The 23092-nt window shown below is 42.4% G+C and overlaps 2 protein-coding genes across 2 annotated transcripts; both read left to right on the top strand.

Annotated features, from left to right (window-relative positions):
- Positions 1-331: 331 nt before the first annotated feature.
- Positions 332-13994, top strand: LOC311144457 (bifunctional methylenetetrahydrofolate dehydrogenase/cyclohydrolase, mitochondrial-like). The gene is made up of 8 exons (XM_084180480.1): positions 332-877; positions 5706-5890; positions 6113-6235; positions 6490-6642; positions 6755-6862; positions 7079-7171; positions 12459-12584; positions 12710-13994. Exons 1-8 carry the CDS (start codon positions 798-800, stop codon positions 12856-12858), a joined length of 1017 nt encoding a protein of 338 aa, XP_084036606.1. The 5' UTR covers positions 332-797; the 3' UTR covers positions 12859-13994.
- Positions 13995-14377: 383 nt separating this feature from the next.
- Positions 14378-16350, top strand: LOC311145109 (uncharacterized protein). Its single transcript, XM_084181295.1, has 6 exons — positions 14378-14715; positions 14853-15200; positions 15390-15507; positions 15623-15689; positions 15802-15854; positions 16158-16350. The coding sequence occupies exons 1-6, from the start codon at positions 14532-14534 to the stop codon at positions 16159-16161; spliced, it is 774 nt and encodes a 257-aa protein (XP_084037421.1). The 5' UTR covers positions 14378-14531; the 3' UTR covers positions 16162-16350.
- The last annotated feature ends 6742 nt before the right edge of the window (positions 16351-23092 follow it).

Here is a 23092-nt window from a genome sequence, read left to right as displayed (position 1 = left end):
ACATTTTGTTGACATGTACGTTTGTCGCCCTCATATGGACTCACATGGAAACCATTTCAGTAATTGATGTAACATGGTTGGTTCAGCAGTATTCATACGGTCCTTACAATCTTAGTTACTTGAGAGGTCCAAACTCTGACATTATACAATTGAAGTTGAAATGGGTTAGTGTTTTGTGTATGGACGTCCCAAGGATTCCGGATAGCATTAACCGTATTTATACACAATTACAAATCATGGCATGCGCATTTATAAGAAATATTTAAGTGTCCGAGAATTATTGACTTCCGGATGCACCTCAACTTTTATGGCAGAGGCACATGTATGCTAAATGACAATGGGCTCCACGTGCCTGAGTTTGGATGTTTTCACCAGTCACAAGCCGATTGCAATCCATACCTTTGGCAATTGTAAACCAAACCACATGGGCATTTTCAATAAAACGGGATTTTACTTTTCTATGGTTTTCAGTGGTGAACTCGAACTAGTCAAGGGTCGTTTTTCAGAACATAAGCCAGGGTAGTGAGTGAGGTAAAGGAAAGCACTGCTGCCACCAGGTTCGAGGAGGGTTCGGCAGCTTTGCATTTAGAGGTGTGGCCATTTTGCCTGGAAACTGACGTGGATACAATATGCGGGCGGGGGGACTTCAGCCTTTAAAACATCTCGAGCCTTATCTATCTTTTTTTTACAGACGGTGGTCTGTTTGTCAGACCGGGCTTGCTTCCTCTTTCAATCGCCCTCACTTCTCTCTCACCTTTCTCATCGTTTGATTACTTAGCCTATCTAGATCAGTAAACATGGCAACGCTGAGGGCTCTGAGAAAATTATGCCAGCAATCGCAGCATCAAGTGTGTAGTCTACATATGTCAGCATCAAGGTATGTATTAGTAATCCTATACAATTAAGATATCAAATAGATTATTGTTATTTATCTATCTTGGTGAACTATGATAGGTTGCTTTCTATATGAAAAATGCGCCCTCTTCTTTTTAAGGTAGCCTACCAGGTATTAATTTCCTGCTTGTCTATGGCACTTTCCCTTACGTTTGTTTTCTATGTGTCACCGTATCCCGGCATCTGACCGTCTCTATGCATATAACGTTTCTGATTGTGCCCTGAGGACAATTATGTAACGTTTTAAACGATACATTGTAGCGAAGAGTGGTCTTGAATCAATGATCGTCGTAATGCGCCGCCTAACGTTATGCCGGTATCATTGCAGTGGTACATGGCTGATGAAATCGCACAGAACACTTGCATATAGGCGAGCAAGTTCCCAATGGGAGTCACCAAACAACTACAGTGATCAGTATTCAGACAGTTGTTACAAATGGGGGTCACCAAACAACTACAGTGATCAGTATTCACAGTTGTTTTTCATATCCTATGTGTTTAAACAACCTTTTAAATATATATATATATATATACACAGTACCAGTCAAAAGTTTGGACACACCTACTCATTAAAGGGGGTTTCTTTATTTTTACTATTTTCTACATTGTAGAATAATAGTGACGACATCAAAACAATGAAATAACACATGGAATCATGTAGTAATCTAAAAAGTGTTAAACAAATCAAAAGATATGTTATATTTTAAATTCTTAAAAGTAGCCACCCTTTGCCTTGATGACAGCTTTGCACACTCTTGGCATTCTCTCAATCAGCTTCACCTGGAATGCTTTTCCAACAGTCTTGAAGGAGTTCCCACATATACTGAGCACTTGTTGGCTGCTTTTCCTTCACTCTGCCGTCCGACTCATCCCAAGCCATCTCAATTTTGGGTTGAGGTCGGGGGATTGTGGAGGCCAGGTCATCTGATGTAGCACTCCATCACTCTCCTTCTTGGTAAAATAGCCCTTACACAGCCTGGAGGTGTGTTGGGTCATTGTCCTGTTAAAAAACTAATGATAGTCCCACTAAGCCCAAACCAGATTAAATGGCGTATCGCTGCAGAATGCTGTGGTAGCCATGCTGGTGGTTAAGTGTGCCTTGAATTCTAAATAAATCACAGACAGTGTCACCAGCAGAGCACCCCCACACCATAACACCACCTCCTTCATGCTTTACGGTGGGAACTACACATGCAGAGATCATCCATTCACCCACACCGTGTTTCACAAAGACACAGCGGTTGGAACCAAAAGTCTCCAATTTGGACAAATTTCCACCCGTCTAATGTCCATTGCTCGTGTTTTTTGTCCCAAGCAGGTCTCTTCTTATTTTTGGTGTCCTTTAGTAGTGGTTTCTTTGCAGCAAATCGACCATGAAGGCCTGATTCACACAGTCCCCTCTGAACAGTTGCTGTTGAGATGTGTCTGTGGGCTGCAATTTCTGAGGCTGGTAACTCTAATGAACTTATCCTCTGCAGCAGTGGTAACTCTGGGTCATCCATTCCTGTGGCAGTCCTCATGAGAGCCAGTTTCATCATAGCGCTTGATGGTTTTTGCGACTGCACTTGAAGAAACTTTCAAAGTTCTTGACATTTTCCGTATTGACTGAACTTCATGTCTTAAAGTAATGATGGACTGTTGTTTCTCTTTGCTTATTAGAGCTGTTCTTGCCATAATATGGACTTGGTCTTTTACCAAATAGGGCTATCTTCTGTATACCTCCCCTACCTTGTCACAACACAACTGATTGGCTCAAACGCATTAAGAAGGAAATAAATTTCACAAATTAACTTTTAAGAAGGCTCACCTGTTAATTGAAATGCATTCCAGGTGACTACCTCATGAAGCTGGTTGAGAGAATGCCAAGAGTGTGCAAAGCTGTCATCAAGGCAAAGGGTGGCTATTTGAAGAATCTCAAATGTAAAATATTTTGATTTCTTTAACACTTTTGGTTACTACATGATTCCATATGTGTTATTTCATAGTTTTGATGTCTTCACTATTATTCTACAATGTAAAAAATAGTACAAATAAAGAAAACCCCTTGAATGAGTAGGTGTGTCCAAACTTTTGACTGGTAGTGTACATAAACCTAGCTTTTGCAGACAATCTTTCCTCCAACTGTCTGCCTAAATGTACAGTGGGGAGAACAAGTATTTGATACACTGCCGAAATCCAGAAAATCACATTGTATGATTTTTAAGTAATTAATTTGCATTTTATATCAGAAAAGCAGAACTTAATATTTGGTACAGAAACCTTTGTTTGCAATTACAGAGATCATACGTTTCCTGTAGGTCTTGACCAGGTTTGCACACACTGCAGCAGGGATTTTGGCCCACTCCTCCATACAGACCTTCTCCAGATCCTTCAGGTTTCGGGGCTGTCGCTGGGCAATACGGACTTTCAGCTCCCTCCAAAGATGTTCTATTGGGTTCAGGTCTGGAGACTGGCTAGGCCACTCCAGTACCTTGAGATACTTCTTACGGAGCCACTCCTTAGTTGCCCTGGCTGTGTGTTTCGGGTCGTTGTCATGCTGGAAGACCCAGCCACGACCCATCTTCAATGCTCTTACTGAGGGAAGGAGGTTGTTGGCCAAGATCTTGCGATACATGGCACCATCCATCCTCCCCTCAATACGGTGCAGTCGTCCTGTCCCCTTTGCAGAAAAGCATCCCCAAAGAATGATGTTTCCACCTCCATGCTTCACGGTTGGGATGGTGTTCTTGGGGTTGTACTCATCCTTCTTCTTCCTCCAAACACGGCGAGTGGAGTTTAGACCAAAAAGCTCTATTTTTGTCTCATCAGACCACATGACCTTCTCCCATTCCTCCTCTGGATCATCCAGATGGTCATTGGCAAACTTCAGACGGGCCTGGACATGCGCTGGCTTGAGCAGGGGGACCTTGCGTGCGCTGCAGGATTTTAATCCATGACGGCGTAGTGTGTTACTAATGGTTTTCTTTGAGACTGTGGTCCCAGCTCTCTTCAGGTCATTGACCAGGTCCTGCCATGTAGTTCTGGGCTGATCCCTCACCTTCCTCATGATCATTGATGCCCCACGAGGTGAGATGTTGCATGGAGCCCCAGACCGAGGGTGATTGACCGTCATCTTGAACTTCTTCCATTTTCTAACAATTGCGCCAACAGTTGTTGCCTTCACACCAAGCTGCTTGCCTATTGTCCTGTAGCCCATCCCAGCCTTGTGCAGGTTTACAATTTTATTCCTGATGTCCTTACACAGCTCTCTGGTCTTGGCCATTGCGGAGAGGTTGGAGTTTGATTGAGTGTGTGGACAGGTGTCTTTTATACAGGTAACGAGTTCAAACATGTGCAGTTAATACAGGTAATGAGTGGAGAACAGGAGGGCTTCTTAAAGAAAAACCAACAGGTCTGTGAGAGCCGGAATTCTTACTGGTTGGTAGGTGATCAAATACTTATGTCATGCAATAAAATGCAAATTAATTACTTAAAAATCATACAATGTGATTTTCTGGATTTTTGTTTTAGATTCCGTCTCTCACAGTTGAAGTGTACCTATGATAAAAATTACAGACCTCTACATGCTTTGTAAGTAGGAAAACCTGCAAAATCGGCAGTGTATCAAATACTTGTTCTCCCCACTGTATTTGATTAATTCCATGTTTTATTTGAGGCATGCCTTGCTGCAGCACATTCCTTAGGATAATTAATGTTCCAGACATCATCCAGAAACAAAAAACGCCTGTGTTTGCACTGTGACTATGCACATGACTAACATCACAACTGATTTAGCCACTTTTAAGCCAGCACGAGATGAGTCTCATTTGGAGCATGCACATTCAAGATGCACTTTATTGAGTAGAAGGTTAGGGTCAACATAGGACAGTGTTTTTTCAGAACAGTTACCTATCATCACTTCAGATGAGCATAGCCTACTTTATAAAACCATAACACAAAACAAGTTGCATTGTTTGTTCTATTTACATTTCACACTCAGGACAAAGCCCATACTTGGGAACAGAGCTGGCACAGCCTTGCTGATTGGTAATTAGGAAATGTGTTAAAACACATTGGCTTGGGTTCTAGTTCAGAGCTGACAGTATTGATTCTTTGGGTCTGCTGCCAATCCTTTCCCTATCATGGTACTGGCACTGTGTGAAGGAGAACTAGTCTGGTAGGCAGCAAGTTGTGAAAAGTGCATGCATTTTTGACAAAGGTATATTAATTGGGTGGAAGTTAAGGCCTATTGTGTCCTTTCTGCATTCTGCAGACCTCTCATTGGTTGTGATGCCCTCTATCCTGTCAGAGATGAACTACTCATTAACATGGTCTGTGGTCAACTGTTTGCTGAGAACTCAACACATTTCCAACAAGGTTGTCCTCCTATGGAGACCAAAAAAACCCAGACCAAAACATTATGTTCATGCTTTGTGTGCACGTTGGAAGTTGGGCAAAGTGAGTGTGAATGGCACTCCACACCGAGGCCAACAACTTGACTTAAAGGCCAGGGGTTCCAATAAGTTTATTTAATAGCATGGGCCACAGTGTAACTCGTGTATTGCTGTTTTTAGCCGCCACACTTCTCATGCATGGGTAACACCAGGAGCCCTGTACATGGTTTGACTGTATTTTGCCATCGCTGGCTTATGGGGAACCCTACATGGTTGCCTACCAGCACTCCTTGCTGGCTAAGACTGCCATGCACACTCACTTTGGGATTGTCAACTAGTCTGCAGGACTATAAATCACGTGCCCACCCCAGTGTATACGTTCCCCTGGCTGTTTACATGTTCTGCTGTCCTCTAACATCTGCCTCTCTGATTCTCTAGACAGGAAGCAGTGGTCATCTCAGGCAGGAAGTTGGCCTGTCAGATCCGGGAGGAGGCCAGGGCCGATGTTGAACAGTGGGTCTCCACTGGCAACCGGAGACCCCACCTGAGCGTGGTCCTTGTAGGAGATAATGCAGCCAGTCACTCCTACGTCCTGAATAAAACCCGGGCTGCAGCTGATGTTGGTATGTAAACACACTCACACACTTTACCTGTGCTGGAGCTGAATTCAGTTGCACAACAGTGTACATACTGGGCATACTTGACTTAGAAACTACTCTATGAATTTTCAACGTGGCTTTCTAATTCCCTCTTTCTTCCTGGTCACCATCCCTCTCTCTGTCCCTGTTCATATTAATCTGGGATAGAATGGGTTCATAATTCCTCCCTCTTCTTCTTCTCTGCAGGTATCAGCAGTGAGACCATCCTGAAGCCCTCCTGTATCTCTGAGGATGAACTCATGGACCTGATCTACAAACTCAACACAGACCACCGGGTCGACGGCCTGCTGGTGCAGCTGCCTCTGCCAGGTAAGGAGTGGCTTTAGGGCGAGGAGACGATGCATGGCATTGGAAAGGGCATATGGGTAGGGGGGTTATTGCTCTTGGTGAGCAAACAGTTATACAACCTTTGTAGACAAAGAAAGAGTGACAGTTTGAAGCTGTTTTGAATATGTATAGCTAATACTTGCATATCCCTGAATGGTTTGGCCTTTGCCCTATTTACTGTAGAACAGCCATTTACATACTGTCTTGTAACCATCATTCCCACCGTCTTCTCACAGAACACATTGATGAGCGGCGCATCTGTAATGCTGTGTCCCCTGGCAAGGATGTGGACGGCTTCCACGTGGTCAATGTGGGCCGCATGTGCCTGGACCAGTCCACCATGTTGCCCGCCACTCCCTGGGGAGTCTGGGAAATCATCAAACGCACAGGTGAGCTAGTGGGAGGGGAGCTCTCACCTCCCTCTGTTATATGAATGGAATTAGACTGTTATGGGGAAAATAATGACAACTCTGTCACTGACTGTTCATTCCTGTTTCCCAGGAATTCCTACCCTTGGGAAGAATGTTGTGGTGGCGGGACGCTCCAAGAATGTGGGCATGCCCATTGCCATGTTGCTGCACTCAGATGGGCGCCATGAGAGGCCTGGTGGTGAGTCTGGATGTCTTAGGGGCTACAGTGATAGGGTGTATGCTATATAATTGCGATCAATTATTATTAATTGATTATTATTATTAATAATGTCAAAGTAGATTAACAATGGGTAATAAAGATAATACTGAGTTTTAACTTAAAGCTGAAATGATGAAGTTGAAATGGAATTTGTGGATCATGGCCCTGGCATTTACTTATTTTTTGGTTCTGCAGGTGATGCAACAGTCACCATCTCTCACCGTTACACACCAAAGGATCAGCTCCGTCAGCACACAAGAATTGCAGACATCGTTGTTGCTGCTGCAGGTATGGATCCTCTCCTCCTACTGAGGATATATCTTTACCTTGTATACTACCTGTCTATCTCTTACAGTGAGGGAAAAAAGTATTTGATCCCCTGCTGATTTTGTATGTTTGCCCACTGACAAAACATATTGTAAAGTGGTTATCCCACTGGCTATAAGGTGAATGCACCAATTTGTAAGTCGCTCTGGATAAGAGCGTCTGCTAAATGATGTAAATGTGTAAAAATGTGACAAAGAAATGATCAGTCTATAATTTTAATGGTAGGTTTATTTGAACAGTGAGAGACAGAAAAACACAAGGCTGGAATGGGATACAAGACCATCGCCAAGCAGCTTGGTGAGAAGGTAACAACAGTTGGTGCGATTATTCGCAAATGGAAGAAATACAAAAGAACTGTCAATCTCCCTCGGCCTGGGGCTCCATGCAAGATCTCACCTCGTGGAGTTGCAATGATCATGAGAATGGTGAGGAATCAGCCCAGAACTACACGGGAGGATCTTGTCAATGATCTCAAGGCAGCTGGGACCATAGTCACCAAGAAAACAATTAGTAACACACTACGCCGTGAAGGACTGAAATCCTGCACCGCCCGCAAGGTCCCCCTGCTCAAGAAAGCACATATACAGGGCCGTCTGAAGTTTGCCAATGAACATCTGAATGATTCAGAGGAGAACTGGGTGAAAGTGTTGTGGTCGAGCTCTTTGGCATCAACTCAACTCGCCGTGTTTGGAGGAGGAGGAATGCTGCCTATGACCCCAAGAACACCATCCCCACCGTCAAACATGGAGGTGGAAACATTACGCTTTGGGGGTGTTTTTCTGCTAAGGGGACAGGACAACTTCACCGCATCAAAGGGACGATGGACGGGGACATGTACCGTCAAATCTTGGGTGAGAACCTCCTTCCCTCAGCCAGGGCATTGAAAATGGGTCGTGGATGGGTATTCCAGCATGACAATGACCCAAAACACATGGCCAAGGCAACAAAGGAGTGGCTCAAGAAGAAGTACATTAAGGTCCTGGAGTGGCCTAGCCAGTCTCCAGACCTTAATCCCATAGAAAATCTGTGGAGGGAGCTGAAGGTTCGAGTTGCCAAACGTCAGGCTCGAAACCTTAATGACTTGGAGAAAATCTGCAAAGAGGATTGGGACAAAATCCCTCCTGAGATGTGTGCAAACCTGGTGGCCAACTACAAGAAACGTCTGACCTCTGTGATTGCCAACAAGGGTTTTGCCACCAAGTACTAAGTCATGTTTTGCAGAGGGGTCAAATACTTATTTCCCTCATTAAAATGCAAATCAATTTATAACATTTTTGACATGCGTTTTTCTGGATTTTTTTGTTGTTATTCTGTTTCTCACTGTTCAAATAAACCTACCATTAAAATTATAGACTGATCATGTCTTTGTCAGTGGGCAAACGTACAAAATCAGCAGGGGATCAAATACTTTTTTCCCTCACTGTATTTGTAAGTTTATAATTTGTGACTACTAGCTGGCTCTATCTCTTGAGTAGCTTGTCCTGGGTGGGTATCTTAAGGCACGGACACACCGGTAGCGTTTGCCGGCAGAGAGTACTTAGCCAACCGAGTGCAAACCAACTTTGAAAGGTGAAGCTCATTTACTGCATTTCTATACAGTTCAAACAATTTTACAATAATATTTGGAGAGCAGCATAAATTCCCCCAGCCATTATTAGCATGGCTGCTGTAGGTTCAATCACCTCAGTCCATCTACAAAAAAACACATTGCCTATTAGCTATACAATTGTAATGTTATACCCCTGTAAGGGGGAAAATATGAGAGATGATTCACACTGACACATAGCATTAACGACTAAACATATTTTTTAGAACTTTATTGTTTGCATTTTGATTGCATTTTAATGTAGGCTTATATGGAATATGGGCCATGTGGAGATGTTCATATTGAAGCATATCTTCTTTTTTATAAGTTCCTAACTTGTTTGAAAAGATTAGTACAGATTTTCTCAAGGGACCCCACATGGGGCCTGACCCCAAGTTTGGGAACCACTGTACTAACATCTCTCTGCTTGCTTCCGCTTTCTTTCTCTGTCTCCTCTGCTTCCTCCTGCATGCATTGCAGCTTGCCTCAGCCTTACCAGTGAGCGCCACATCACTGTCTGTCTCAGTAGCCTACTCTCTGTAAAGCAAAGTTATTATGAGAACTTACAGTAGAAGCCTATTTTTTGCCCCTGCTGAGGTAGGCTCCGTTTAACGTTAGCCAGCTAGAAGGATGAAGTAAGAAGCTAAGTAATTCTAGCCAGAGCCCTTCAACGTTACTGCAATAGAAGTCTCTGCCGGCTGATAGCCACCTGTCTGACATACACTACCAGTCAAAAGTTTTTGTACAATTTCTTACATTGTAGAATAATAGTGAAGACATCAAAACTATGAAATAACACATATGGAATCATGTAGTAACCAAAAAAGTGTTACACAAATCAGAAAATGTTATATTTGAGATTCTTCAAATAGCCACCCTTTGCCTTGATGACAGCTTTGCACACTCTTGGCATTCTCTCAACCAGCTTCATGAGGTAGTCACCTCGAATGCATTTCAATTAACAGGTGTGCCTTCTTAAAAGTTAATTTGTGGAATTTATTTCCTTCTTAATGTGTTTGAGTCAATCAGTTGTGTTGTGACAAGGTAGGGGAGGTATACAGAAGATAGCCCTATTTGGTAAAATACCAAATCCATATTATGGCAAGAAGAGCTCAAATAAGCAAAGAGAAATGACAGTCCATCATTACTTTAAGACATGAAGGTCAGTCAATACGGAACATTTCAAGAACTTTGAAAGTTTATTCAAGTGCAGTGGCAAAAACCATCAAGCGCTATGATGAAACTGGCTCTCATGAGGACCGCCACAGGAATGGACGACCCAGAGTTACCTCTGCTGCAGAGGATAAGTTCATTAGAGTTACCTGCCTCAGAAATTGCAGCCCAAATAAAAGCTTCAGAGTTCAAGTAACAGACACATCTCAACATCAACTGTTCAGAGGGGACAGTGTGAATCAGGCCTTCATGGTCGATTTGCTGCAAAGAAACCACTACTAAAGGACACCAAAAATAAGAAGAGACCTGCTTGGGCCAAAAAACACGAGCAATGGACATTAGACGGGTGGAAATTTGTCCTTTGGTCTGGAGTCCAAATTGGAGATTTTTGGTTCAAAACGCAGTGTCTTTGTGGGTGAACGGATGATTTTGCGCATGTGTAGTTCCCACCATAAAGCATGGAGGAGGAGGTGTTATGGTGTGGGTGTGCTTTGCTGGTGACACTGTCTGTGATTTATTTAGAATTCAAGGCACACAAACCAGCATGGCTACCACAGCATTCTGCAGCGATACGCCATCCCATCTGGTTTGGGCTTAGTGGGACTATCGTTTGTTTTTCAACAGTACAATGCCCAAACACACCTCCAGGCTGTGAAAGGGCTATTTTACCAAGAAGGAGAGTGATGGAGTGCTGCATCAGATGACCTGGCCTCCACAATCCCCCGACCTCAACCCAATTGAGATGGTTTGGGATGAGTCGGACGGCAGAGTGAAGGAAAAGCAGCCAACAAGTGCTCAGCATATGTGGGAACTCCTTCAAGACTGTTGGAAAAGCATTCCAGGTGAAGCTGGTTGAGAGAATGCCAAGAGTGCAAAGCTGTCATCAAGGCAACGGGTGGCAATTATCTAAAATCTAAAATATATTTTGATTTGTTTAACACTTTTTTGGTTACTACATGATTCCATATGTGTTATTTCATAGTTTTGATGTCTTCACTATTATTCTACAATGTAAAAATGTGTAACAATTAAGAAAAACCCTTGAATGAGTACAGTTGAAGTCGGAAGTTTATATACACCTTAGCCAAATACATTTAAACTCAGTTTTTCACAATTCCTGACATTTAATCCTAGTAAAAATTCCCTGTCTTAGGTCAGTTAGGATCTAAGAGAGTGATTTATTTCACATTCCCAGTGGGTCAGAAGTTTCCATACACTGAATTAGTATTTGGTAGCATTGCCTTTAAATTGTTTAACTTGGGTCAAACGTTTCGGTTAGCCTTCCACAAGCTTCCCACAATAAGTTGGGTGATTTTTGGCCCATTTCTCCTGACAGAGCTGGTGTAACTGAGTCAGGTTTGTGGGCCTCCTTGCTCGCACACACTTTTTCAGTTCTGCCCACATAGGATAGGATTGAGCTCAGGGCTTTGTGATGGCCACTCCAATACCTTGACTTTGTTGTCCTTAAGCCATTTTGCCACAACTTTGGAAGTATGCTTTGGGTCATTGTCCATTTGGAAGACCCATTTGCGACCCAGCTTTAACTTCCTGACTGATGTCTTGAGATGTTGCTTCAATATATCCACATCATTTCCCTTCCTCATGATGCCATCTATTTTGTGAAGTGCACCAGTCCCTCCTGCAGCAAAGCACCCCCACAGCATGATGCTGCCACCTCCGTGCTTCACGGTTGGGATGGTGTTTTTCGGCTTGCAAGTGACCCCCTTTTTCCTCCAAACATAACGAAACACGTGAAATAATCTGTCTGTAAACAGTTGTTGGAAAAATTACTTGTGTCATGCACAAAGTAGATGTCCTAACCGACTTGCCAAAAATATAATTTGTTAACAAGAAATTTGTGGAGTGGTTGAAAAACAAGTTTTAATGACTCCAACCCAAGTGTATGTAAAGTTCCGACTTCAACTGTAGGTGTGTCCAAACGTTTGACTGGTATTGTATCTATAAGCGACTATTTAGCAGTTGTGCACTTATTCTCCGAGAGTCGTTTTTTGTTTGTTTGGGGGATGTCTGTAGACATGGCAGGAGTCGCGGGATGGTTTTTAATTGCCTTTTGTCCGGCATCTCGCAAGCTGGGGTAGTTTGTTTCACGTCGCCCTCGGCCTGTGCCGTGAGAGGGCGGAGTTAGCAATTTGAGAGTGCGCTGAATGTGCTGCTAAAAAGGGCATATCCGGGGGATGCAGGCGACCATAACGAACAAACCACTGTTCATGATTCCACTCATTCGCAGAGGCAGGTGCAATTTAGAACTCAGTCAGATCAAGAATATAAATGTTCTGAGCTTTGCTCAATGCTGGGAGCAACATTTAGATATTGACCCGTAATTGATTTTCTTTATTGTGTACAATTTATATATTTTTATTATTTAAAAAAATATGAAATTAGAACAAATGACCATTACAGCCATGGATGCGGTGTGTGTGTGTGGTCCCTTACTAACTGATCTCCCTCTAAACCCTCTCCTAATCTCAGGGATTCCAAACCTCATCACTGCAGACATGATCAAAGAAGGAGCAGCCGTCATTGATGTTGGAATAAACAGAGTGCATGACCCTCTGACTGGCAAGAACAGACTTGTAGGGGACGTGGATTTTGAAGGTACGAGTTTCTAATCTAGACAGACTTCACAATTTGTCTAATTTTGCATTAATCCTAACATGTACTGTGTTCTCACACACATTTTCTCTGCAACATTTTCTCTCCCTTTATCTCTACCTTTGTAGGTGTGAGGCAAAAGGCTAGCTTCATTACCCCAGTGCCTGGAGGAGTAGGACCCATGACAGTGGCCATGCTTATGAAGAACACCATCAAGGCAGCTAAGAACCTCCTGCTGACTCCCCCTGAGAGGATCCGAATGGTAGCCTCTTCATAACAGGCTATGCCTAACCCCGTCAACAGTGACACATTACATCCCCACACCCCTCCACTTTTTACTCTGAGCAACTCGGTGAACTCCCTTGCACACAGACATGGATGAAAACATGATAGCTTTAAGGTTCTCAACTTGCTGGTACCTTACACTTACATAACCTCTACCCGCCATTTCAGAATGTTACAACTCACCCATGCAGCTACTACATATTTATTATTTTCTAGGCTTTCTATTATATTTTTGTCTCATGTCCTTTTTATGAGACCTGTTGGTTTTAGGTGAATTTGAACTACCTGTTTATTTATTTCTCTGCATTCATTTGTCAAATATGTTGAAAGCATAAAAAATTGCAAGGGGAACCGGTCAATTTAAATTACCAAGAAAGACAGTTAATTATTCCAATTAATTATTCCAATTCCTTATTCTATGGACAGTTTTGTCTATCTCCCATCTCTACAACACCCTTTAGATCAGGGATGGGCAACTTTGATGGGGGTGGGGGCCACAAAAAAATCTGCTCATCATGAGGGGCCGCATTTGGTTGCGAGTCTGCGTACCCACATCCAACCCCCCCCCCCCGACCACGATAACAAGTTTAGATTGCTAAATTCGTTTAGTGGCCAGCTATCTAAACAATTTTAGCTGACATGGGCTAATTCACTGACTATCAATGACTGACATAACAAGAAAAACTGCTGATGCACAACCAAATATCAAAATGCACCTTGTGTATTCTCAGTGCTTGACTTAGGCAGGAGCTCACCGGTGCTGAGCACTTGCACCTCAAATGTTCTACTGCTTGAGCTCCTGTTCCTCTTATAGAATATTAGCTCAAAAGTATTGTGGTGCTCCTGCCCCTAAATATAAACAGTTCTGGCACACAAAATGAATACCGGCACCTATTTTAGTCCAAGTCAAGCAATGTGTATCTTACTATTCTAACTCGCAACAGTAAGTAAAAAATAAATAAAAGCCCATCCCTGCTTTAGGTCACATAAGCACTGTGAGCTAAGAGGGTTAAGGGCTAGTAATGAAATGTAAGCAACAAACAAGTCTGTTAAACACCATAACATTTACATTTAGTTTCAAAAATGCCTTTGTAAAAATTATTTCGAAATAAAATGTTTTTGCAAATGGATGGTCTTCATGTTTTTTTGGGGTGAACAGGTGCCTATAGCATAGCTCTGCAACAGACACATCAGTCTTAATATGATAATTTCCATTGTAAAGATTGCAGGTAGGTCACTCTCGTTAAGTTTGTATAGGAATGATACAAAATATCACATAATGCAATACCTTTAACCCTCTACTTCAACCCTCAGAGGTGAAAAATAGTTTTGAGTATGATATACATCTTGATTTTATATCAGTCTCATAAATAAAATAAAAAGGTTTATTCAGGTAATTCATTGCCAATATGATAGGCGGCCCATAAAAGTACATGATCAGTGTGCAAGAGGACAGCAATGTGAAGCGGACACTCTTCCTAACGATCCGGAAATGCACTGGGGAATAAAACAGTTGCACGACCTATTTATTTTGGGGTGGACATGTTTTGTCGCCACTCATTTTCAGCTGTAGCTAGCAATGTATTTCTACATTTATTTACAGAAACGTCAGTAAAGTTTTAGAGGAATACGATTAATTGATTGCCATAGCATACATTTTCGACTATGGAGCGCAGTAGATCTCGCGACAGTTCCGCGGATACGACCAAGAGCACGAGCAGACAATTCGGAGAGAAAAAACTGGCCAAGAAAAAGCGAAGACACTCCTCCTCTTCTTCCTCATCGTCCAGCAGCAGTGCGAGTCCGACCCCTTCAAAGAAAGCATCACGTTCCTTCAGCAAGAGCCAAGGTTTTATTCACTAGTAGTAGTAGACAGCTTCACACTGTACATCCTCACATAGACAGATATCTAATGTCAGAGAATAAGATAATGAAATGTCTTTGTATGTCTATCAATGTTACAATGTGTACATTTGTCTGCTTCAGATGGGAAACTGAAGAAAAAAATGAAAAATAAAAGAAGTTCCTCATCTTCCTCGTCAAGCTCTTCTTCTTCATCCTCCTCATCCTCCTCAAGTGATGGAAAGTCCAAGAGGAAGGAAAGGAAAAAGAAAAAATTCAAGAAGAAGTTAAAGAAGAAGAAAAGAAAGTTGAAGAAAGAGATGAAATTGGAGAAGAAGAAAATGAAGAAGATAAAGAAATTGGAAGAAAGAAGAGCATCCCTGCTTGTAGATTTGATGCCCCCTCCAGCCCCCCCACAGCCTGTAGGCAGCGCCCCCCAGCCCTTCCTGGAGTTGTGGCAGAGTGATGATTGCACAGAAGATCATGGACCAGGTATGCTGGTCAATGAGATCCATAGGGAATTTGCGCCAGCAGTTGAGTTTAGACTTGTAGCGGTCTCATATTTTGTCATATATCGTCAGTAGTTAGATGTTTATTTGTTACCTAGCTCAACAAAGAATGGAAGATGAAACCAGATATAAAGCTGAGCAGATGGATGTTTTGTTTTTGTCCATTCTGTAGCAATGACAGATGAGCAGAAAGCCAGGCTATCCACCAAGAGGCCCTTAACAAAGGAGGAGTATGAGGCTAAGCAGAGTGTCATCCGCAGGGTGGTAGACCCTGAGACTGGACGCACCAGGTACACCAACGCTATATACAACAGTGTTCCCATGGCATCTATGGTTCAGTAGTTTCAGTCTCTATTCCTATATGGGTGTGTGCTGGTTTTTATTCCTTCTGTTTTTGTTTTTCAGGCTGATAAGGGGAGAGGGAGAGATCATTGAGGAGATTGTCAGTAAAGAGAGACACAAAGACATCAAGGTAAATGGAAAACCATCAAAGGCCATGCAGCTATGTGTGCTGTGGGTTAAAATGTTGTCATCTACCTAAAAAAAAATGCCTACCTAACACTGGCCCTCCTCTCTTGTCACAGCAAGCCACAAAGGGAGACGGAAACTCCTTTCAGAAGAAACTAGGACTAAACAGGTAGAGGGTAACCCCCTGATGTAAAGGCTATGGGAGGAAGTAGCCATCTATACTATTGTGTTTAGATAGGACAGAAGAATAAATCTCCAGGTAGTTGGGCTGTGCCTAGTTTGTGACAGGATCCCTACATGTCTCCAAAATGAAAGTGAAAAACAACCCTTTCTGTGCCTATCTATGACTGTACTGTACTGCAAGTGTGACTCAATCAAATACATAATGTTTGGTCACACTTTAAATTAGGTTTGGCCACACTTTGTTTAATTGCTCAAATTAAATGTAATAAAATGTTATTTTTTATTTTAGTTGACCAGCATCCTTTCATCACAATTCACTTTGGACTTTCTCTGAATGCATCAGAAATTCAGAATGACAATGATGGCTGAACTGTCAGTTTTTATAAATTAAATGAAACATACATTCAAACTGACCACAAAAACAGAAGTCAACTGTGTGATGCGATTTACTTTTTTACCATGTAATAAAGTATTTTTCTTAGATAATTATCCTTGACCATTCCTGTGTGCATCGGGTATTTACTATTTCAGTTACAGGTTTAAAACCTAATCTTACACCCGCCATTCAAATAATTTAGAGACAAGTAACCACACATTTAATTTCTGTTCTTCATACTTACTTTTTATACACTGTACAGGGAAACACAGGGAACTGGTAAATATAACTGTCAAACTTTAGAGTAACACAAATAAAATGTATACTAAATATACCACGCTTTAACAAAGCCAAGGTATTGGGACGTTTTGATGTGATCAAATTGTCAGCATTGCCATTTCAATAAGCGTGTGAGATGAAACATGTTTTTAAGCGCAGTGTGCAAGTCGTTTTATTTAATATATTCCTATGTACATTTATACTATTTCCCTGGAGATAAAACCAACCAAACACAAGTCATACCAAAGTCTCATTGGGAAATAATGGCCCTTTTCAGTGACCATACAGCAAATTCTATTGGAGGATTATTCCATGGAGGCATGAGTCAGACCAGGGAAACAGCAAATTTAAGGCAAAAGGGGAAATGTACAGTCGTGGTCAAAAGTTTTGAGAATGATGCAAGTATTGGTCTTCACAAAGTTTGCTGATTCAGTGTTATGGTATATTTTTGTCAGATGTTACTATGGTATACTGATGTATAATTACAAGCATTCCATAAGTGTCATAGGCTTTTATTGACAATTACATTAAGTATATGCAAAGAGTCAATATTTGCAGTGTTGACCCATCTTTTTCAAGACCTCTGCAATCCACCCTGACATGCTGTCAATTAACTTCTGGGCCACATCCTGACTGATGGCAGCCCATTCTTGCATAATCAATGCTTGGAGTTTGTCAGAATTTGTGGGGTTTTGTCTGTCCATCCGCCTCGAGGATCGACCACAAGTTCTCAATGGGATTAAGGTCTGGGGAGTTTCCTGGCCATGTACCCAAAATGTCGATGTTTTGTTCCCCGAGACACTTAGTTATCACTTTTGCCTTATGGCAAGGTGCTCCATCATGCTGGAAAAGGCATTGGTCGTCACCAAACTGTTCTTGGATGGTTGTGAGAAGTTGCTCTCGGAGGATGTGTTGGTACCATTCTTTATTCATGGCTGTGTTCTTAGGCAAAATTGTGAGTGAGCCCACTCCCTTGGCTGAGAAGCAACCCCACACATGAATGGTCTCAGGATGCTTTACTGTTGGCATGACACAGGACTGATGGTAGCGCTCACCTTGTCTTCTCCGGACAAGGTGTTTTCCAGATGCCCCAAACAATCGGAAAGGGGATTCATCAGAGAAAATGACTTTACCCCAGTCCTCAGCAGTCCAATCCCTGTACCCTTTGCAGAATATCAGTCTGTCCCTGATGTTTTTCCTGGAGAGAAGTGGCTTCTTTGCTGCCCTTCTTGACACCAGGCCATCCTCCAAAAGTCTTCGCCTCACTGTGCGTGCAGATGCACTCACACCTGCCTGCTGCCATTCCTGAGCAAGCTCTGCACTGGTGGTGCCCCGATCCCACAGCTGAATCAACTTTAGGAGACGGTCCTGGCACTTGCTGGACTTTCTTGGGCGCCCTGACGCCTTCTTCACAACAATTGAACCTCTCTCCTTGAAGTTCTTGATGATCCGATAAATGGTTGATTTAGGTGCAATCTTACTAGCAGCAATATCCTTGCCTGTGAAGCCCTTTTTGTGCAAAGCAATGATGACGGCACGTGTTTCCTTGCAGGTAACCATGGTTAACAGAGGAAGAACAATGATTTCAAGCACCACCCTCCTTTTAAAGCTTCCAGTCTGTTATTCTAACTCAATCAGCATGACAGAGTGATCTCCAGCCTTGTCCTCGTCAACACTCTCACCTGTGTTAACGAGAGAATCACTGATATGATGGCAGCTGGTCCTTTTGTGGCAGGGCTGAAATGCAGTGGAAATGTTTTTTTGGGGGATTAAGTTCATTTTCATGGCAAATAGGGACTTTGCAATTAATTGCAATTCATCTTATCACTCTTCATGACATTCTGGAGTATATGCAAATTGCCATCATCAAAACTGAGGCAGCAGACTTTGTGAAAATTAGTATTTGTGTCATTCTCAAAACTTTTGACCACGACTGTACTGAAAGGCCTCTAGTAATATCTGCATCTGCCAGTAGCAGAACTACGGGGAATGTCTTTGTCCAGATATGTCTGAGCATAACTGATGATTGCACAAGTCTATCTTTACATTCTTGGGGTGTCAGTGTCCAGTTGATTGATACAGTATCTCTGGAGCAAGACTGATGCTTTAAAGAGCAACCATGTAATAATTGTTAGAGAGGTGTATGTTTTCTTTTAGCTGGATGTGCTAACCAGTCTTCTCCAATTTCACTGTTAGGATGCACAGAAAGACTGTTGTCTACAGAGAAATCCATGTGGGTTGCCCTTAGAGTTATGTGCCACAAAAAAAGGTAAAAAGCATATAATATGGACAGTGACTCGTAGCCCAAAGTATCAGTTACAACTGCATTTCTTCACAACACAAGCCCTTCCATCTCAACTGACTGCATTCTTCACCATGCCTGTTGCATGTTCATGTGTATTTGGGGTGATGCTTTCTGGGTCACCCTGAAATATGCCTATAGTAGGGCAATGGACAGGAATAGCATGAGCTCATATTATATGTATGAGATGAATTGGTGGTAAAGCAAGGATTCTAGAACATTGGGTTCACAATAGCCTCATTTAAACCTTGTGCTAACATGTGAGTTTCATGATCTGATCAGTATGATCCAATCACTCTTATTAAGGTTAGTCAAGTCTACTAGAGCTGGGACGATAAACTGAAAATGATCAAAACCGACCATTTATCGAGGACATTTTACTGATATGGATAACAACAATAAGTAGCCTTTACTAGAGAAATGTGAAGTTTGAAATGAAATAGGTCTAAGTCTGCTAATATAGTCTATTGCTAACGGGACAATTGATAAGTCAAAGTTGTAGGAGTAGTTGAAAGGGTCAAATAATTACTGGTGATTATTAAGCTTTTCTTTCATTACTGATGCCATAAGTACATTGTGCTACCTGTCAATGATTTTAGAGGCCGGTATAATAATTTAAATGGTTTGACCATCCATATCTGCTTTCACTAGATTGATATCCAGACACAATGCGTGCCTGGTCAGGAAGATCTGATCACAATCAGATCACAATGTGTATTTTAATAGTCTACACCAGTCTGAAAATGTGGGCACAATCAGAATGTGGACAAGATCAGGACAACGGGCACATGTTAGTACCAGGTATAAACAGGGCTATAGACCAGAGCAGTCTGGATTGCGAGGACCCCACTTCACCATGATGCTCCTCCCTCCCCATACACCTCTAACACTGTCTTCCTTGCTGTCCCAGGATCACACCAGAAATGTAATGACAGTTCAACCAAGATCCCATTTGGCTAAACAATTTGCTATGATGATCATGTGCTTTGAAAATGTTTATACCCGTATGTCTCAAATCACAGGGCACCTAGACATTTTGTGAGTGTGTTAGCACGAGGTTCTGTCTCTGCTGCTGCATGTGCCTGCTTAACTGATTGTCGATGCATTGTGGCATTCTTTCTATATGGTGGATCTGCTGCTGTGGCATGATTGTGGGTAATATTGCACCTTCTCACTAACATTTCAGTACTCAGTGGTCCATTACAGTCATAGTTCTACACAGTTTTGAAACAGGGAAAAGGTACACACATCATTAGCATGAATAATCCTAAAATCAATCATCTTAACTCTACAGTATGTTCCTACTTTCCAAAGCATATTTTTACAAATATCTACAGATTTTTCATCGGAGGCTTCAACAAATAACTCCCAACTGAACCTAAATAGTATTGTCTACATGCTCAATAACATTCAATGCCTCATTTACAGCTCAGGAAGTGATTGACTTTCAAAATACACTACATATACAAAAGTATGTGGACACCCCTTCAAATTAGTGGATTCGGCTATTTCAGCCACACCTGTTGCAGACAGGTGTATAAAATCGAGCAAACAGCCATGCAATCTCCATAGACAAACATTGGCAGTAAAATGGCTTTACTGAAGAGCTCAGTGACTTTCAACGTGGCACCGTCATAGGATGCCACCTTTCCAACAAGTCAGTTTGTCACATTTCTGCCCTGCTAGAGCTGCCCCGGTCAACTGTAAGTGCTTTTATTGTGAAGTGGAAACGTCTAGGAGCAACAACGGCTCAGCCGTGAAGTGGTAGGCCACACAAGCTCACAGAACGGGGACGCTGAAGCGCGTAGCGCGTACAAATCGCCTGTCCTCGGTTGCAACACTCACTACCGAGTTCCAAACTGCCTCTGGAAGCAACGTCAGCACAAGAACTGTTCGTCGGGAGCTTCATGAAATGGGTTTCCATGGCCGAGCAGCCGCACACAAGCCTAAGATCACCATGCGCAATGCCAAGCGTCGGCTGGAGTGGTGTAAAGCTCACCGCCATTGGACTCTGGAGCAGTGGAAACGCGTTCTCTGGAGTGATGAATCATGCTTCACCATCTGGCAGTCCGACGGACGAATCTGGGTTTGGCGGATGCCAGGAGAACGCTACCTACCCGAAAGCATAGTGCCAACTGTAAAGTTTGGTTGAGGAGGAATAATGGTCTGGGGCTGTTTTTCATGGTTCGGGCTAGGCCCCTTAGTTCCAGTGAAGGGAAATCTTAACGCTACAGCATACAATGACATTCTAGGCGATTCTGTGCTTCCAACTTTGTGGCAACAGTTTGGGGAAGGCCCTTTCCTGTTTCAGCATGACAATGCCCCCGTGCACAAAGCGAGGTCCATATAGAAATGATTTGTCGAGATCGGTGTGGGAAGAACTTGACTGGCCTGCACAGAGCCCTGACCTTAACCCCATCGAACACCTTTGGGATTAATTGGAATGCCGACTGCGAGCAGGCCTAATCGCCCAACATCAGTGCCCGATCTCATTAATGCGCTTGTGGCTGAATGGACGCAAGTCCCCGCAGCAATGTCCCAACATCTAGTGGAATACCTTCCCAGAAGAGTGGAGGCTGTTATTAGCAGCAAAGGGGGGACCAACTCCATATTAATTCCCACGATTTTGGAATGAGATGTTCGACGAGGTGTCCACATACTTTTGGCCATGTAGTGTATATCATAATAAACATATGACACATTAAGATAGCAGATACATTAACACAAGACTCATCATTTGCATGATCAGTCAATGTGGTAGAAATGCAATACTATGGAAGGCAAATACCTCTGCTGTGTATTGGCTGCTGCGGATGATTGCATGAGAAAATAACATAAAAAATGAAACACTATGTAGTTAGAAGCACTAAAACAATAGTTTTTCTGTTCACAAAAAAGGAATATATACATTTATATCTATGTAACATGTTAAATAATAATGAAAAAGTGTATCCTGAATGTGCATGTCCTCAGTGTGAAGAGGATACTAGAGAATTGCCCCATGGTAGGCCTGACCCCAGCTCTACATACAATATAATCAACGGACATCTTCCATTCAGCTTCTCCCTTCACATACAGTAGTAAATTGAGCACAATTTCATACTGCCTACTTTGGCACATCACCTTACAGTGATACAAGTTTGCCCTGCAATTGATATACATAAATATACTTAAGTATAGGCAATAATTACAGTGGACTATAATGTAACACATTCTGTATGATAAAACAGACAATGATTGGGGTCTCTACTGTAATCAAAGCGCAATTGGTATACAGACTTAAGAGTATTGCAGCTGCTGAAGCACTGCTATAATTCTATTTCGGCTGTATGTGTGTGGTTCTGGAGACTGTAGACTGTGTCATGGTGCAACCCACCTGCGTACCCCAGAGTGGGAGATGGGGCACATGGATCTATCAGGAGTTAAGCCAAATCGGCAACATGGGGGCGCTGGAGTTACCACATTATGGAACCCGCATGAAACCAGCTCCAATCTGAAGCCCCAGTCCAGGACACACACTCTGTATATCCATATATGGTATTAAAGACATATATGATAAATAAAAACTTTAAAAATATGCAACTCAGAAACAGTCCAAGTCTCTTTCTTTAGGAGTCTCTTCCTATTGTTGGCCAGAGTTTTGTTTGTGTGCTGTGCATGCATGTTCCTTGCTTAAATAAGATGCTTCTTAAAAAGGCCTTTCTCCATTGTATCATTGTCTGAAAAAAAAAAGAGGCATTGCCTCTGCCTGTTGTTATTTTTGTTGATTCAGGTATATTGATGGTGTTGCTTTATAAAGACTGGTTCGTAGCACCAAAGGTTTTCAATGCTGTATAGATGTGGTAAAGAGATCAATGGAATTTGACCAAAACATCAGAAACACCATGCACACAAGATTCAGAATCTCCTCATTGTCGCCCATCAAAATTAGCCTACATTTATGCTATTGTTTATATGTGTATTTCACACAATGTTGGGGTAGAATTAAGCAATAAGGCCCGAGGGTGTGTGGTATTTGTCCAATATACCACGGCTAAGGGCTGTTCTTATTCCCGACGCAACGCGGAGTGCCTGGACACAGCCCTTAGCCGTGGTATATTGGCCATATATCACAAACCCCCGAGGTGCCTTATTGCTATTATAAACTGGTTACCAACGTAATTAGAGCAGTTCAAATAAATTGTTGTCTTACCTGTGGTATACTGTCTGATATACCATGGCTCTTAGCCAATCAGCATTCAGGTCTCAAACCACCCAGTTTATAATT

Source organism: Coregonus lavaretus, assembly GCF_964263955.1.
Source record: "Coregonus lavaretus genome assembly, chromosome: 17".
Classification (NCBI taxonomy): domain Eukaryota; kingdom Metazoa; phylum Chordata; class Actinopteri; order Salmoniformes; family Salmonidae; genus Coregonus; species Coregonus lavaretus.
The sequence above is the reverse complement of the archived record's forward strand: the minus strand, read 5'-3'. Positions and strand labels throughout refer to the sequence as shown.

Coding starts and splice junctions, on each gene's coding strand:
- LOC311144457 (XM_084180480.1), top strand. CDS start 798: ATGGCAACGCTGAGGGCTCTGAGAAAATTATGCCAGCAATCGCAGCAT. Junction 6,863..7,078: donor GCGCCATGAGAGGCCTGGTG/GTGAGTCTGGAT, acceptor TTGGTTCTGCAG/GTGATGCAACAGTCACCATC. Junction 12,585..12,709: donor AGGGGACGTGGATTTTGAAG/GTACGAGTTTCT, acceptor CTACCTTTGTAG/GTGTGAGGCAAAAGGCTAGC.
- LOC311145109 (XM_084181295.1), top strand. CDS start 14,532: ATGGAGCGCAGTAGATCTCGCGACAGTTCCGCGGATACGACCAAGAGC. Junction 15,201..15,389: donor CACAGAAGATCATGGACCAG/GTATGCTGGTCA, acceptor TCCATTCTGTAG/CAATGACAGATGAGCAGAAA. Junction 15,690..15,801: donor AGAGACACAAAGACATCAAG/GTAAATGGAAAA, acceptor CTCTTGTCACAG/CAAGCCACAAAGGGAGACGG.